Raw genomic sequence first — 18,788 nt, 5'->3', positions numbered from 1 at the left:
GCACCCCGTACCCCTTTCCCCACTCCCCTCCCGCTTCCCTCCCGAGGGGGGGAGGGGACGCGCAGCGAGCGGGGAAGAGGGAGAACAACAAAGGGGGATGGGGAGTGGCGCCAGTGCCGTGATCAAGAGTCAGGGTTGCCAACATTGGAGAACATTTTTTTCCCCGACAATGGTGCCGCTCGCGTCTGCCTTGGCTTCCCTTCGCCTCCCCGTCCCAGCCTGCCCCCGATGGTCCAAATTCACTTGATCGGCGATAATTTCTCATTAATAATTAACTGTCACACGATCGGAGATAATTTCTCATCAATATTAATCATAAAACATGATAATTATCACAGTCAAGCAAATGAATAATTCCTTAATTTGATGAGCACCTTTTCCTGCACACAACCCGACGATTTGATCACGTATTAGTTACTTTTGATTTTAGTGGGCGGAATATAGTTACTGGTAAAATCAGGGGCTGGCTGATTTGCGCGAACTGATTGATTACCCGAGACCTAACGGCACAGTAAAAGTTCCCTCTACTTCTTGATTCTAGGGTTTTGAATATGCTCTGGAGAAGCATGGGGATCTGCTTCAGAAACGAAGCTACTGCATCCCTCATTAACGTTTTTGAGTAAACTTAAGAATTTTGCAAATAAATGCTACCACACCCCGGGAAACAAAATTCTTGACATCGTTTTACGGAAATGTACAGTAAACCCCTTATGGAATTTTTAAAACTGGCGGCGGGAAAAATGTTCATGTATCGAATTTTACATTATCTTTGATATTTACCTTGCGTTCCAAGAAATATTTCTATTATAAGCTTAGCTAATCACAAACATATAGTTTTGAGAGTTAAAAATTTCTACATGAGAAATAATTCAACCAGAGATGCACCGATAAAAATAAACACACAAGACTACTAAATGGGGCGTCTCAATATTTACGAATAAAGACTATTTAGGAATTTAGAATCCAAGGCTGAGGAGAACGGCACCAGCATGAAGTCTCCATATTCCCGCGAGGGTAGTTTTTTAAATCACCACTCACATTTGAATATAAAATGGCATATAAATAAAATTGCAATTTGGAAGCTGAGGTCAAAGGCATTTGACCACCACAAAAAACATTTAGAAAAACATCAAAAATCGAATATCCATATTGGCATCCCTGAATGTCAAAAAAGTAATTAACTAATAGTAAATTGGCAAAGACAAAATTAACCGCTACAGAGAACTTAACCAAAGCAATACTTAGTTTAAATTAAGAAACTAAGGTTCTCAGTCAGTCATGATACAGTCATACAGGGTTAATCCTAGGAAAAACTTAAAGTATCAATTAAAAATGAACCAGAATATATATGTACAGTAAATTTAGAGAAAAACATTCTCCAACCCGAAGGTTATGTACAAATCAATGAAATGTTGCAATTTATTCATATACAATTGTTTGACAGGGAAAATAGATGAGGATGAACGAATGAAAGATGGAAAAATCAACTATAAATCAGATATTCACAATCTGATTTATAATTTACAATCATCATAATAGAATCATCAAAATGAAATAAACAATAATACGTCAGTCCAACAAAATCCCATCACTAAAAAATATGAATAATTTCGTAATAAGTATTTGGGACGAATAAAGTCAACAGTGTGGTCCAATGGGTTTCGTCAACGTCGCATTTGATTGCCATAAAAAAAGCTCTCAAAACGGCATGTGCATGTTAAACTACGCGTGACACCATTAAATATGAGCAAATAAATAACCAAATGCAGGGAAAAAATTTAACGCTTAAGGAAAATCATACCGTGACGTGGGCTTGTGCGACTATGGGACATCAATTTTACTTGAACAGGATATATTTACGAAACAAAGACATTTATTCAAAAAGATTTTCAAAGGGCACGGCGACGCATGCAAACAGGGGTAGCATAACGTGCAGATAACGATAAATGACAATGGAGTAGAACAATATCCAGCACAAAAGCAACAATTTACGTGGAAAAATCTCAGAATATAAAGAATGAAAAATAGCTATTGGCGAACTATATTACCAAAGGTTGAAAAAAATCGAGGATGCATAAATAATGTGCAGAATAATATCGCAAACGTGAAGCAAAATGAAAATAACTCATACAGCAGAACCTTTAAACTGGTAAATGGATAACTTATTGGAAACTTACTGAAAGGTGGATTCGGGACACCTCCTCCTGTCTTGACGATGACAAATAATAAGTCACGAGGTCAAGCTTTCTAAGGAACCAGAAACATGGGTCCATCCATGTCAGTTGAAAGATATTCTGTACTGATCACTACAATGCATACAATGCTCGCAGACTAATCTAATTTTTTTAACCAAAGTTTTGGCCAAGTGCCGCTTTATCATTTCGTATTTCTCTTATTTTTCCGAGAAAGAAACAATGATTTGAACCGGGAAGGTTTCAGCTTGATCGCAAACTCCTTGCTCGATTCGACCGAGTCAAGGGAAACAAAAATACCAATTAAGTATATAATACGTAATATATTCACGACTTTTAATCTTAGACTGCATTCATTCTCCATCAAAAATTCGGTTAATTATCACAAGAAAATATTTCCGAATTTAGATTCAGCTCAAAGAAAAAATTTGATTTTTCATATTTCCTCTTTACAAGTGATCTGATCCCAAAATTAACTATGTAGAGCTCAAAATAGCCATGGACAAACTCTTGATTGGACCGGATGTACGGAGTGCTTGAGTTCGAGAGATTCACGTAGACTTATCCCTGTTAATCTCTCACATCATGAACCCCACGGCAAGGTCATGGCTAGGTCAATAATGAACAAGGATAGCTCACTTCACACCTCGACGCTAATTGAACGGAAGCACACATGCGCCGAGTGTGCAAGTCTATGAAAACCCCAAAAAAGTAAAAAAAAGGAAGTCTCTCCGATTGAACACGAAGGAAAACCAAAAATAATCACCTCAGCGAGCAAAATTGATTTAAAAAAAAGACAGTCTCCCACGATTAGATCTCCCCCGAAGAAAAAGGGTCGACTCCGCAGAAACTAATGCTGCAATTCGTCGGATATGGCAATTAGTAATGCACCCACTCATCACCGCCTCTTCTCCTTCCTCGAGGACTTTCGCGAAACTTATTGAGGTGGGGGAAGAGAGAGTTGGAAGGGTATCGGTCATACTCCTGTGCTTCCCAGACAATCTCCTCCCCTCTCCCCCCTCGGAGAGAGAGGAGGACTATCCGGACAATGGACCCCATCCACATACATGAATGCTGTAGTACGAAGTTTGTGGCCGAAGGCTGGTGTCGCTGGTGTGCGCGATCTTTCACGGAGGGAAGGTAACGGAGGGAGAGAGACGTCGGGTGTTGGATGGGGAGGAGGAGGACAGTTACCGAAGAGTGAAGATGACGGAAGGAAGGAGAAAGAGAGGGAGAGAGAGAAAGAGACCACACGACACAGGTGGAGTGATGGTTTGCAACCCCCTTCCTCAGCCCTTCCTCGTCCCTGCCCCGCCCCCCCAACACAACCCGCCTCTAAAACAAAAAAAAACGATCGATCCCTGGATGTGGTCTCGCGAAACCGGAGACCCACCCCTCTCCGAACACTTGACCCCTTTATGCGCGCCTGTACGACCTCAATCCCGTCTCTGTAAATAAGTGGAAGGTGGTCTCGCGCCTTGGCCGGGAGGCGAGCGGAGAGGGGGAGAGTGTCCACACTTCGCCCCCCACCCCCTTAGGATGGGCGTTTTATTCCGAGGGTCTCTGTCCCGCCTTCTCCCACCCTACCTCACCTGAATCACACACACACACACCCGAAAGGAGGTGACGGGAGGGAGGGGTCCTATGGTCCACTCCCCGGATTCCAAAGGGGAGGTGGCTGGACAAACACACACACACGTCCAAGATGGAAGTATTCACTCTCTCGATCTATCTCTATCTCTCACACACACACGTGTCGGCCTTCACTTCCCCCACATCCCATCACCCACCCTACCACCCCTTACCCTCCCCCACAGTGCCTCCCGCCCCGCCGGAGAATCATTGATCGGCGTGTGCACGACTGTTTGCGCGGGCGAGGGAGGACCCGACCTATTCAAAGGTGGGGAGGGGGGTATGTTTACGCACAGAGAGTGTACGAGTATTACACTTTCCTCCCAGGCTACAACGACCCTCGCCCTAAAGCCCGGGTGCCTGCCCGGGGAGGCTGCCGATGCCTCACGGATGAGGCGCCTCATCCACCCGGCGTTGTCTCAGAAGATTCATTAGGAGTCAGAGAAAATATTCAGGGGTTTGAAAGATGAAAGGAGTGGACGGGAAATTGATCTGCAAAGCCTAGTTATATGCTCAAATGTTAGCTCCGAGGGATAATTGTGACGCTACTTAAGGTTCAAAACTTAGACATCCCGGTTCAAGGAACACTTGGCTCACTATAAAGATCGTTTTGAAAAATCGGCCATCGCGAAACACATTTTCGAAACTTCCCATCCTATTACTCTGCCGACATTATTTCTTGCATTTCTATTTAATATTTTCCAAATATGAGGCTGCTGTGGATAAATATAAATTAATGACATTAAATAGTTACTCTGTCACCTATTTTTCACAATATAAAAAACATGAAATTCGCTAAGATATTTTAGGCATTTTTTACAGTGAGCCTATTTCAACATGTTTCAGTATACTGCAATGTTGCAAATTGAAACAAAATTAAGTACCCGGAATATTGCTGAATAGGAGCCATTGGAGTTTGAAAATGTTATCAAGGTGCTCCACTAAGAAATAGAGAAAAAAAGGTGTAATATGCGGAGGAACGGCGAAAATAATGACAATTGGTTTCAGAAAGGCATGAATGCATGTATGAGTGGGTATACAGGTATATATCTCTTAGTAGTAGTTTTAGGGGAGGCGACCGACAGCTGAGGTCATTAGCGCCATTAGGGATGGACAGGTAAGGATGAAGGAAGGAGAGAAACCCGGCGTCGGCTTTAGCCTACTCTTATCGAAAGACGCCAAGGGGTCCGGAGCTTTACGTCCCATCCGACGGACGGCGTACTTACTCAAAGTAGCCTTCACAAAGCACCTTAAGTAGGGATCGGGATACCACTGAAAAATGTTTGCCGCCGCCGGGATTCGGGGCCACCGGGTGGGAAGCCAGCACGTTAGCCACCACAATATCCCGATCCCCCATATATTTTCCATTCAGCGTTTCCAGCCCCTTCTGTTATAACCTTTTCCTCGGTTCTTTCCTTCTCTACTTTGAGAAAGGTGGCTTGTACCACAGGAAATACGAAAACGAGCGAGTTTCTTTTCTTTTTTGGGCGTTTCTGTGTGTTTGTCTTTGTTTGCTAGAGCTAACTTCATATACACATATAAATGGGTATATATGTGTGTGTGTATTGTGATTAATATCTACTCTGTTGATTAAATACTCAAGAATTTTTTAATTAATTAAACTGGAAGCCAGGAATAATCTACCGGATTACCAGTTCCAGGATTATATCCTCACGGTTCAAATAATTACAATCTGGAAATAATTTAAAGGCTTTTATTAGATTAACACGCCAGTATTGATTCAAACTTAATTATTTTCCATTCTGTAAATACTGAGTGACGATAATTGTAGCTATCATACTTTTATCAATGGAAATTATGGATTAAACTATTTCCTCTCCTATAAAAATTGAATAATTCAATCACCTTTCTTTTGGTTTGATTACATTAAAACTGGTTAAAACTTAAATAAACTGTGTGATGCAATCTCGACCTTCTCCTATTAAACCAATATTGAATTGATTATTGTGGTATAAGCCACAAAGAATGCGAAATATATTATATTACGTATAATTACTCCCCAGCCTACCATTGACCAAACAGCTTCCTCATACATTCCCACTTTCTATATTTCTGATTCATGTAAAATTTTCGAATGAAACAACTAACTCTTCCTATCTACTTCTTTATTACGCATAACTCCCATAAATTATTCCCACTTCACTCAGTCGAAGGCTGCCTCGTGATACATGCGTAAAACTAAGCCATTTTGAAGATATTTTGAAGTCACTCCAGTTAATACTCTCGTTTCTGCTCTTATGAAGTCAAAGGTTTTTTTCCCAAACTAAATGGAAACTGAAAATAAATACTTGGGTATCTAATTCCACGAATCTTTGTTGATATTCTCCATAATTCAGTTCCTCATTTTCCTTCTCTACTTCATCTCCAGAGTCACCGTTCACGTAAATCATGAATTTCTGATCGTTTCTTTGTGTAATCATTAAATTGTTTACTTGGCCATCTCTCTATTAAGAGATTCCATTATTTATTTTATTTTTGCTTTCCTTGCAATCACTTTGAACTTGCTCAGCATATTATATTTTCACAGTTTAAACGAAAGTTTTTATTGTTTTCTTTCCTTCTTTTCTCTATAAAATCCTACACAGTGAATCACACAAGTTCTATAAAGAATAATTCATAATCACTAAAAGAATTTGCTTCTAGAAATTTCATAGGATAGATCACGTTGTTCCAAAATCAATGCCAAACCACGGATTATCCTAACAGGATTAAGAGTAAAAAATTTGGTATCTTCCAGTAGTTCCTCGATTTTTTAATGCGAACTTAAATTGACAGGTTAAAAAATCGTTGGATAATACATAACTTCAAGTTTTCTTATTATATTTAAGTGAGGTTATTGGACAATGTAACAGGGAGAAAAGTCTTAAAATCGAAAAAAATGAATAATGATCTATAAGATGGCTCTATCGCGTGAAGCAAGTAGGCGGTCTCCACAAGAGTGTGAGAATTCCGTAGTCGTATGGCGTTTGATGTGGGATCTTTAGATCTAACACTCTTCCCCATCTCTCGGAGATATGCGAAAAGAAAATATCGAGGCGGACGTGTGCCCAGGAACGCGCCTCGACTAAAATAAGGCATCCCACGAAGCGGGAGGCGGAGAGTGACCGAAGCGATGACGGGTGATTGCCCGCGTGGTCTCCCCACAGCATTGATCCAATGGGTGATGACCCCTTGTAATCGCGATTCCCAACACCCCCGACTCCCCCGCCAGCATACACGCACACACACAAAACAACAGACATTCAGTCATCACCACTCATCACGCAAACGGGCGTGGGGAAGATATTTTAATCGATACCAATGCATCGGAATATAGCAACGAACGCAATGCATCGCACACACGCAGAGTATGTTTCTACAAATCAACTGCAAGATGTCGCTCTATTCATCATGACTCACTGTGCATTAATAATTCTGATAATTGGCGACAAATAATTGAAATTGGTGCGCAAAAAGGTACTACTACGGACATGATCGAAAATTAGCCCTTTTGATAAATATCTTGTTAGAATTACAAAATATTTTGCACGAGGACGTTGTGTTATTTTTAGTGAGCAATTTTGCCCTTATTTAACCGTCATAAAATCTCTTATATCTACTTAAGAGACATGTTTCTCGTTCGGATTATGATTCCCGCGATAACAAAGAATTTTTAAAATAATTCACGCTGTTCATATTTAGCGCCACAAAACCTATTGAATTGTTTTGGACTCAATTGTTACTCTCGTTGACAGCTCACAAAGTGGAATGGTGAGCGACGAGACAGTGATTCATCAGGGATGAAAAAGCAATAAGAGCTCGTATAAGCAAAATTCAAATCGAACGATATGATGGTTGAACTTTGCTTCTAACTGCGATTACGCGAAGAAAAATCGCCGTAGGGGATTTACAAAAATGTCGAGAACACTCAAGTATATATCCCGAAATTAGCCGCTATGCAAACATTCAGGCATTAAAAATAAATTCAGTTTTTACGTTGATGCAACTACAAATATTTCGTGGAATTTTAATGCATAGATATTCCGATGCATCGGCTCTCGGTCTTTCATATCCCCCGCCACCACACACAGACAGTAACACCGCCGAGGTAAAGATAGCGGCCGCTCCACTCTGCCCTCACCTGGAACATGGCCCCGCTCTTGCCGCCCCCCTTCCCAGAGGAACCCTTCTCTCCCGCCCCGGGCCCCGCGGCCCCGGGCTCCCCTTCCTGCGGTAGTGGCGGCGGCTGTGGCGGCTCCTTGGATGCGTCCTTCTTGCTCTTCTTCTGTTTCTTGGCCGCCTCCTTCTCCGCCTTCTGCTGTGCCTTCTTCTGCGCCTTCGAGATCTTCTGCGGCTTTGGCTTTGGCGGCGGCGGTGGGGCACCCCCGCTGCTGTCGTGCAGCAGGTAGCAGAAGACGTACAGGAGGAACAGGATGCTGGCTCCGTACAGGTAGGTGAAGAAGCCCTGCGCCGCGCCAAGGGGATGATTGGCGGGGGCGAGAAGGAAGGAAGGATGGAGGGAGCAGGGAGCGTGAAGAGAGAGGAGGTGGACAAACATCATCCGTTAAATTGGCGGAACATCGTCGCGGTGGCTGTTTTTAAAAATTACCGTCAAATGACCGCTTACAGAATTATCGGCACGAATATCTAAAGCACAACCACTATAAAGTACGGAGAGGCCACTTGAAAAATGTCTCCAGATTATCGGAAAAATATTATTATGAAATCAGTAGATAAAAAAACAGACAAAGTTTCTCGTTTTCAACTATGAGTAGGAAATAAAACAGAGTTGAGCACATCGATTTTAAAGAAAATGCAAGTATTAGGAAGAGGATTTACTAGTACCATTATCCATCTCAATAATACCCAGGAGAAGGACTTATCGGGAAAAAAACTAATTAAAATGTTTTAGACTCTCCGAAACGTTATATAAGTATCTCCTCAATATGAGAAAAGATTTCAGCTTCCAAAGAAAAGCATAATACATATTACAGCTGAACGTTAGCAAAATGAAAATTAAATTACCACTTTTGAGAGGAGGAAAAGAGAGGAAACATTTTATACATTCTTTCAGACGGAAATTTGTGAAAAATTGTAATAAGTATATTACAAATGCTTAGAATTGTTTCCTGGTGAACAAATATGGACGACCGACCGATTAAATCGAGAAGATAGACATTAATACGGAAGATGATGCAGCACATCGAAACCTAGTGGACAACACATTTTTTTAACTGTCGGAAAAGCGATACTATTTGTTCATGAATACCAACTCCTCTCGAGTAATAATTAACTGAGTAATATCTATGGCTCACTTCCTGTAGATGCAAGAAAAGTACATAAGATACATTCACGGCCGGTTATGAAAGATAATGTTTAAAATGGAAGTTTGACCACGAGAATTTTAAATGCCTTTAGAAATTTCAATATTATTTTTGAAAACTGGCCGCTCTTTTCCAAAACTGAAATATTCCAAATATTTATTTACAATTGATTTAGATATGCTTCACAGCTTTGAAAAAGTTATATTTACAGATTTTTGAGAATAACAAAAAAGAAATATAAAAAAATTGAGAGGTCTTAATTCCTTTTTCATCAAGTAACACGGGTAGACCTTTCGTATAGTCAAAGAGACTGAGGGAATTTCAGTGATAGTAATTTTCTCCACACATGGATTCAAGGAAAGAGAGATTTTTTTATGTGATAAGTTTACCCGAGATATTAAAATACATCGTTGCAGTAAATGGTCCAAAAACAGAGTTTTTATAGGTCGGTATGTTTATGAGTTCAAATATTACCAAAGCCATGTTATTCTTCGCGCACTGGAATAATAGTTTGTTTATTAGGGATTTCAATCTCCTTTGTTGATCTTGATATCTCAACCAAATCAAAAGAACTTCACGATTCGTAAATGAAGAAAACATTACGATTTTCACTACATTAAATTAGCTGTGAAGTTTATAGCAATATATTCAAAGTATTTTCCAAAAGGTGCAATCAATACGATATGAAAAAGTCGTTACTTTTCCCGCAGGAACACTCGATTCAATAACAATAATCGCGATAAATTTTCCAAACGAGCTTGAAAACTAGACAACTGAGATCCCTAAAGGCTTGGGCACCCTGGGACATGACCTGATTACTAATAAGCGGTAAAAGTAAGGAAACTGATATCATCATCGCCAATACATGGCAATCGAGAATGATGCCGCGTTCCCGACGTGTTTCCCTAAAGCTTTCCCGGACGCCTTAGGGGCCCATACTTAACGGGAGGAAGTCCGTCGGAAAACATTTCAGCCAGTGCCTACAATATTTTTCATCGATTCCGTAATTTTTAGGGAACTTTGAAAGTGAGCTAAATAAGTTTTTCAAATGGATTATTAAACTTATTTTCAAATTCGTAAACTATAATATTTCTCGTAAGCGAAAGAAAGTATTTATAGATCGCAAAATGCAGACCAATTGTTGATGGCGACAGTGCACCGATATAAAGTTTTGCATGAAGGTAGTAACTTTGGCAAAACTTATAATAGTGAATTCTCACGGATACAACTGAAGTACCATTAGTAAAGCACGAGAGAAACATGATCAGTACATCTCCAGGCAAATTAAAAGAAGATGACTAGTCACAAGTGCCAAACTGTATTCAGATTTCTTATTTTTGGCAGACATAGTACTTTCATTTCTGCATATTTTCACATTTTTCAACATAAACTAGGTAGGACAAGTATGGTAAAACAACTTTATAGTCATACCAATTCGCACCATTTGGTGGCATGGAAATTTGAGGTAACAACGAGATTTGAATAATTATGACTCGTGATTGTATTCATAACCGTCGCAGTATTTATTTATGTGCTTATGAAATTCTATTATATCAATTACATAGCAATAGAAAATCCGAATACTTTTCTGGAAAATAATTTATTTTTTATGCTTTATTGGGAACTTCAGACGTTCAAATTTGAATAATTATTAACAAGTTAAAAAGGTATCGGTCACACGTCTGAAAACTCTATCATGTTAATTTCAGAGAAGAACGATTCGGTGCAAGTATCTACGTATTATTACATTTTTATTATACCCATAATAATATTTTTAATTTAAAAATTTAAGCTTTAAAAAATGTTAAGAGAAAGTACACGTACATTATCCGCAGCATTTTTTTAATGTATATGAAATGATATGAAACCTGTTTTTGAAAAGACACCTAGGTATGATCATTATCCAGCACGCTGTTTGGCGCAGGGAGGGCAGGAGGCGCTGATTGCATCAGTGACTCCATGGGTAAATGGAAATCAGGGTAAACCGCCTCTCTCCTGACCCTTAACACACACCTGGAATATCACGGGAGTGAGATTCCAGTAGTTTTTACGGCTGGAGTGATGGGGAGCCCGGGGAGCAGATGATCACTTACCTCGTAATAGTGCAGGGGGACGTTGTGTGTAACCACCTCCGAGAGCACGTAAGCTATGCAAATGACCACTAAAAGCTTGGCGTAGATAAAACTCATTATAATGAACAGGGACGTCCTGCAAAGGAAGAGAGAGAGAGCACATGATAAGGACGTGAAGATCTCCACCTGCACAGCATCAACACATCGGTTAACGCGTGACAAATAAACAAAAACACATTCGACAATAACGAAAAAGCGTACTTTGGAAGAAATAAATATTATACAACTATATCTAAAAATAAAGCACATAAATCGAATTTGCCATGAGTTATCGCCGAACGGTGACACAGGTGCGCTGTGAGCTACTCCGTGTTGGCGGGGAATGGAAATGGGCCAAACTGTATAGTGCTAATAGGCTAAATTATCGCGTGCATCCATGATCTCAATACATTTCTATCGCTGCATGTGAAATAATACAGTTATAAAGCCTTTTAACTCCTATCGCAGTTGATTTGCACATCGAGTGCCTATGAATTTTGATTCCTCTAATTGATGGAATGCTGAAAGGCGGTAGTTATGACGGTTATTGATTACACTTTTCAAAACTCTCTGGGCTTGTTACGACAATTACAGCATTATGCGGAAACACTGGGAGAGGATTAGAGGGATAATCTGAGGGATTTAGAGGGGTAATCTTCAATGTTTAGAGCGTAAGAGTAATTAGAACATTAATTGCGGTTTCCATTAGCCCGTACGAAGGGCGAGCAACCTCATTTCCTACATTGGTAAACTCCCGTTAGAAAAGCGCAGGGGGGGACATCAGTTCTGAACGTCCGTCCATCGGACAGACCACGTGAAGTGCCCCCCGCTTCACACGGCACGGTATACGTATGAAGGGACAGGATTAAAAATCATACCTTCCCTAAGATTTCTCCTTTGATTTCGCGGTGAGAGAAAGGCAGCGAAATAGTCGCTGAGCCTGTTTGAATTCGAAGCAGAAATTAAGACTTTCAAAATGAAGAATTCTTCTCTGTGCGAAACAACATTTCCATGATTTCTGCAAAATCAATACAAAGTGTAAGCTATCAATTCCGTAAAACAGTCAACATTTTCTTTTCCTAATGCAGTGGAGCAGCGAATTTCAGAGAGGCTAAGCAGGAAAAGAGGAGAAGTTACATAGACGGGGAAAATTTGAAACATTTTAAGCTGTTACAAATCAGCAGGAGTGCTGTGTAAAAGATATATGGATTGGTTTTCTTTCGCCTGTTCAATTCCTCTTTCTCCGGTGTTATAATACATCTGGTTTATTTTATTTTTAGGGCAACTATTGATGGGACGCAAATGTATTTATGTACAAGTAGCAATGTGCTACTCTATATCGAATTCGCCGGTGGTCCATCGGCGAAGGTTTCATTCTTATCCTCAATTTTCCCTAAGGAGCTGTAACCATGCTGATTATCACATTTTAAGGCCATCTGTAAACACTTTAATAAAAATGAGATTAACCTGAACAAATTTTAAGTGAGCTGCAATCATTGTGGAAGTCCAGAAAAATGGGCCAGAAAAACCCTCAGCATTTGAAATACTTTCTTAATTTCTCTGATAATCACACAAATTAACTGCATTTAAAACCAGCCATCTAGCTAGAAAACTACTATCCTAGAAATTTTAAATGCGTTCAGAAGCACCAAAATCCATTTTAGAATCTCTTGAAACGTACCCATAAAATTATTCCGAATGAGAATAAAAACGGAATAAGATACACCCAGGGAATTTTAAAATCAAAAAGGTAAAGTGAAAGAAAATAAATAAATTTTTATATTAAAATGAATTATCAGCTATAGATATACGGCGACGGTAACGCAGATGATAGTAACCAAAATGTCTTTGCAAATCTCTGAGGGCAAAATAGGCTGCGAACGTGACCTGGATTACCTACCGAGTCTTTAATTTCTGGCATAATTTCCTTCCTTCCTCGCAAAACGACGTGCACGAAAAGGATAAAATATTGAACGGCTAAGCCTCTCGCCAACGGCGCCCACATCAAGATTCCCGGACGTGTCGACGTAAAACCGACCCGAAATCGTTAAAAGAATTCTCCGAAAGCTCCCAGATCAAGTGACGAAACTGATTACGATCGCCGTCGTTGATCCTTCCTCACGCGCCGTTCCCGCGACAAGTGCGATCGACGCCAACCTCCGGCAGGGATTTCTCCTACGACGATCCTCCTCCCCGCCGACCAACTAAGTTGCTCAATTACCACCCAAAACGCCTCGGAAGGAATCCGAGGAATCGATCCACCGGACCACGAGCGGGACCATCTTTGCTCCGCTGCCATGTTCCACCTCGGGAAGAAGAGGGGAGGCGGAAGGAGGGGAAACGCGCGGGTTGGAATGGAAGGACAACCCCTGTGCATTCCTCGGGCTCGGATACGATCTCTCGCGTAGCGACTCCTAACCACCCCCCCACCCCCCCCCCATCCGGCCTTACCATCCTCCGGGGAGGAGGACGCCCGAAACAAAACAAACAAACGAGAATCACTGGGGCGATCCCAAAAGGAGGAGAGTCGGCCATATCATCCTCCCTTCCATATCCTCTCCTCCTCATCCCACGCGATAAATTCGCGTCGAAAGAACGACCAGAGTCGCGCTTAATTGCCGCGATTAAGTCACCCTCCAGAGAGAGGGGGAGGGGGGATTGAGAGGGTAGGAGAGGGAGGACGACTTAACTGGGCGAGAGAGTAGACGAGAGTGAGGGGGAAGGGTCAAGGGTAAGGAAGAGAGAGAGGGAAACGGGGCGTGGGGAGGGCACGTTTAGAGGGGGGTCCGCGGAGTGTGGGTGGGTGGGAACGAGGAGAGGAAAAGATGACTATCGGGTTCCGCGATCGAGACGAGAGCGCAACGTGGGAGCGCCTCCGCTGGAAACAAAGGAAAGACGGAATCTTCGCCGGAGGCAAGGAGATCGACCTGGCGCGCGCGCACACACACAAACACACACACCCACACTCACACCCACACTTTCAGATAGGAATCTGAGGAAAAGCCGCACGATCGCCGCCTTTTGCGATACGAACACCTTCCATTTCGAGCTTCAAACTCTTTGATTTTATTTATTTAGATCCTATATTACATCGTCAATTCCTAATTAATTAAAAGTTTACACTATAAATGTTTCGAATCTCTTAAATAAGAGCGAGATTCAAGCTATAACATGGATGCGAGATAAGTTAAGGTTCTTCGAAGTTATTATAGATAAACGACCCATTTGTAGCAAAAACAAATTAATTCATTCTATTATTTGTACATAGAAAAAAATTCACACAGGTTCATGTTTTGAGTGCAGAAAGGATGGGGGAAATAAAATACCGTATCATATGAAAGTTAAATTCGAAAAAAAATTAATCCAACTGTTGGCAACAATTCAATTGAAATAACTTTTAATTATGAACTCTAAACCGTTGCAACAATTTCTCCTCTGGAAGCGAATCTCAGTGTTTTTTTTTTAATTCAGACATCTTTCTTCAATTTCTACGTTCAGACTAATAGTTTTGAAAGACTTCAAAGATACTTCAGAGTGAGAGTAAAATAAGTTTATAATTGGGGCAGAACTTCAATACTTTAAACCACGAGATCATTATCCATTATATTTATAATTACCAACTATTCCACTTCACGCCAAATATAAGACTGTGACAACGTCGATAGAGTTTCACGACTTCATTGCAATCAACCCCATCAAAAAACTCAGTCTCAGTGGATGAACAAAGGTAACCCTATGACAAGATAACTTTTCGCCAACAAAAGTAGCGATTGGGATGCGGCTCGTGGAACGAAAGGAATTAATAGAAGCGATGAAATATGAAATGTCCCCTCGCGGCGGAAGAGAAAACTGCGAAAATGGTGGAAGACTGAGTAAACAGTGGCCGGCGAGATGAATAAGGGAGGAGGTGGTTTTAGAGGGGATGGGTGGGGAGAGCCATGACGGGACGGGGAAAGAGGGTGGAGTGAAGGGAAGAGTTACGGAAGAAGGGAAGGGTCATGGGGGAGGAGAGCAAAGGGAGAGGCGGGGGGGGGGGTTGAAAGGAGAATTCGCCGGGAAGGAGAGAGGATAACGCGGTCGAGGGAGAGAATTGAGTTCCGCACGAGACCGCGAAGTACAAGCTCCCACAAAGAACATAAAGGCTAAAACGAGGAGGTAAGAGAGGAGAGGAAAAAAAAATAAAGACATCCGGGAAATGAGATCCAAGGGCATACCGCTCGGAGAAACGGAAGGGAATGATGGTACCTTTGCAGGGAGCGTGAAATACACATTCTGATTCATCGACTGCAAAATCCTGAACAGCCCTCTTTTGAGGTAAAATTAGTCATAACCCATTCATTCGGCCACCTAACAATTCAAGCGAAATCTTGGACAATTTCCAAGTCTATTTTCCCCAAATTTCCGACTCCGAGGAAAATGTACGCAACAATAAAAAGAGATGCCGGTAAACGGGTGGAAAATAGCCCGTACCACGAGATGCCAAATGCATATTCAAATTTATATTCTATATCCTCAATTTTGCCTTCATCCTCCACTTCTCATCTTTCTCATAAGTCCTGTTACCACTGATCGAAATTTGTCACCCGAAAAGTCGCGAAATTTACTCGCGCATTTTTCCTTTAGTGAAATTCTCACTGTGAAAAAAAGTCAGGAAAATATTTGTTTTTGGTTTACAAAACTGAATCAGAACTTAAACTCGCGAACATTTAAACGAACTCTCGAAACCGGGCGTGTCTTCCATCTGGCACCCCGCCAAATGGAACGACTTATGCTAACGACAAACTTTCCGGCATGGAAACAAGTGGGAAGCACTGGAAAATACTTCCCGCGAACAAAGGGAAATGCCGCCTCGTCATCCCGAGGATGAGTTGGCCGTGAGTGGAAACAAGCCCTCAAACGTATTCGTGCACGGACACCGGGCGAGTTCACCGGGATGGATCCCAGGGAAGGGCCCCGGGGAAACGTATACAACCAGCGCGACGCTCGTGTGTTGCGGGAAGTACAGAATCCGGGGAGCGATATGGCCCGTTTTCAGACATGATGACGTCAATGTATGTTACGATCATTAGAGGTCAGAGCGTAAATACTAAAGGCGCACAGACGAACGGGGTATCAAGAGCTGTGCTCACTTTTTTCCCCCGAGGTGGAGGGGATGGGGAGTGGGAGGAGGATGAGCTAACGAACCACTTTCACAGCTTCGCATAAAAATAACGTGGTGGTGCGCCTAGCGGATAGGACGCAGGACATGAAGCAACCCTACTTTTAAGCCTCCTCACCATGTGAGTGGGGGGGGGGGTGGAACGTACTAACCCCTCACAGTGGAGTGCTGTTGACGGTAACTTAATTTTCAAGGCCAAACTTTCACATTTTGCCCTCCTAACAATTCTCCTCCCCCTTTTCTTCCCGGAGACCACACTGGACAAAACTTTCAGTCATCATCAACGGTCAAAAAATACTGATTGGATTAAATTTCGTCTGGTGCGGCGACCCCAACAATTTCAGCTAATTTCCATTAAATTCCCCCATGATGTCCCCTTAGGAGTCATGGTGATTCGTTATAATGAAAGGTGATGGATATTTACATGGTACGTTGAGCGGAAAGATCTTGGGCAATCATCTGAAGCCGTAAAGGTCACCTGCCTTGGATCCAACGCAAGCCGCTAATTAAGATCGAGTGGGCATAAAGAGAAATCTTCGTGCTTTACGCCCGAACGTGTTTTAAACTGGTCACTTTTTTGAATATGATGTAAACATGGACGACAAAAGAAAATAAACACTTTGCAGCTCTAAAAACGGATGATTAAATGCTACTGACCTAAGGCGAAAACAGGATAGGTAAGAAAAGACATAAGTTGTTGGATGATAAATTTCAAAAGTTCCTAAAAACATCATCAAGACAATCATACCATTAAATATCTCCAGAAATTGTTTTTCAACTAACGCGAATAAAGAAATCACTAATCTACCCTCTTACTTTATAAAAATGAACTAATTTTTAAAAGAAACTACAAACTAAAAGACATGGTGGCAATAATCAGATCGCCTTTTAATTGAAAACATTTGTTTTTTCAAGGCAACTTCGAGATAAAACAAAGAGATAGAACAGTAAGGGCTAAGTCGAAAAGGGATTATCGGCAACTAATTAAGCCAAGCAGCGATGCTCACCGCTCCGAAATCACAAGTTTCGGTTGGAACGTGCTGTGTATTCAAAGGGGAACACAGTGTCATTAGCTAAGGAAGAAGTGTTAATCTGGGAAGGTGTTCACTTTACATTAGGAGGAGGGAACCGTATATCATCGGATTTCTACTCGTACATTTCTGCTAAGCTGCAGCAGACAGCCCGCTATCAAGTCTAGAGTTGCGAGTTGAATGAACGAGTGAAGTTTTCGCTTGGGTAGGCGACTATGCAGTGCTCGGCAATTATTATGTAGATAGAGTTTCCGCGATTTTTACTCACATGTTACGCAAAAGCATTACACATTCTCATTAAATATTTTTTCCAAAGAGGTTGTGGTCACATATACACACTTCATAGATTTTTAATCATGATTTTAAACGTTTTGAACTGTCATCTAGGAAAAATTGAATAAACATGCTATTAACATTGGTAAAATCTTCATCACAATCATTTAATTTCTGTCACGTTACGGTCTTCAAAAAACTTGATTATTGAATTACACAGTGTTCAAATTGATTCCTATCCTCACTGAAAACGTTTCACACAATTCAACTGGCGATAAACTACAACAACATTTGGTACTAATATTCAATGTATAACTAATCAAGATAAATGGCGTCGACCGAAATAAAAGAGAAACTTCCTAAGAAAAAAGATAACAGCCGACAAAAAGGACACCACGTAGCATAGAGGCGCCAAAATATTATGACAAACAATTAGTTTTTTAAGTTTCAAATGGATTGTACACAACGTCTTACAAGATATTAGATCTTTTTTGAGTAAATATTAAGCGCATTAAACATTAAAAAATACTAGCTAAGTTGAAACTTCAAGGTACTAGATGAGTAGGCACCGTGCACTAATATGCTGTGGTTAGACATTGAGAGAAAAGCTTAACTTTTAGCATTGAGAGAAAAACCTTTATAGAGAAGCTACAAATTATAAAATGACATTACTTCAACAAATCCAGGCTGTTAATGCGCATCATGGCGGTCAATTTGCAAGGTTTCAAGTGGTTACTCCGCGAGAGTGGGAGAGACAAAAAGACAGCGGGGTCCAGCCGGGATGAGAAAGGATGCGCTACAAGGAGACCAGAAGAGACTACAAAGAGAAGTGGGGGAGGTACGGGGAGGGGGGAGGGTAAGTGAGAGACAAAGAAGAACCGTGCCCGCCGCCGGCGGCAAATTCCATGGTCCCACCTCTTTCTCGCCGGCATCTCCTTCCTAGCCTCCATTCGCTTGTTAGCCATATTGTTCTTCTCTGGGGAGGCCAAGTCCTCCACCCCACCACCTCCTCCGCACACGCCTCCCCCGCCGCCGCCCCCCCGGCCGTGCGACCGGCCCACGGGCAG

At 41.5% G+C, this 18,788-nt stretch overlaps 1 protein-coding gene across 8 annotated transcripts in view; it reads right to left on the bottom strand.

Moving 5' to 3' along the window:
- The window catches only part of LOC139698065 (proton channel OtopLc-like), a 234,397-nt gene that overhangs the window by 24,870 nt on the left and 190,739 nt on the right, over positions 1-18,788 (bottom strand). For 7 of the 8 annotated variants that reach the window (XM_071596941.1, XM_071596939.1, XM_071596942.1 and 4 more), the window contains 2 exons: positions 11,242-11,356; positions 7,966-8,289 (listed from right to left, as the gene is read on the bottom strand). In XM_071596941.1, the coding sequence (XP_071453042.1) occupies positions 7,966-8,289; positions 11,242-11,356 (439 nt within the window). Of the gene's footprint in view, positions 1-7,965; positions 8,290-11,241; positions 11,357-18,636; positions 18,743-18,788 lie in introns of those variants that run through there. The other variant, XM_071596946.1, reaches the window with a different exon arrangement.

Source organism: Hetaerina americana, unplaced genomic scaffold, assembly GCF_022747635.1.
Source record: "Hetaerina americana unplaced genomic scaffold, ioHetAmer1.1.p SCAF_8, whole genome shotgun sequence".
Classification (NCBI taxonomy): Eukaryota; Metazoa; Arthropoda; class Insecta; order Odonata; family Calopterygidae; genus Hetaerina; species Hetaerina americana.
This window is presented reverse-complemented; position numbering and strand designations above follow the sequence as displayed.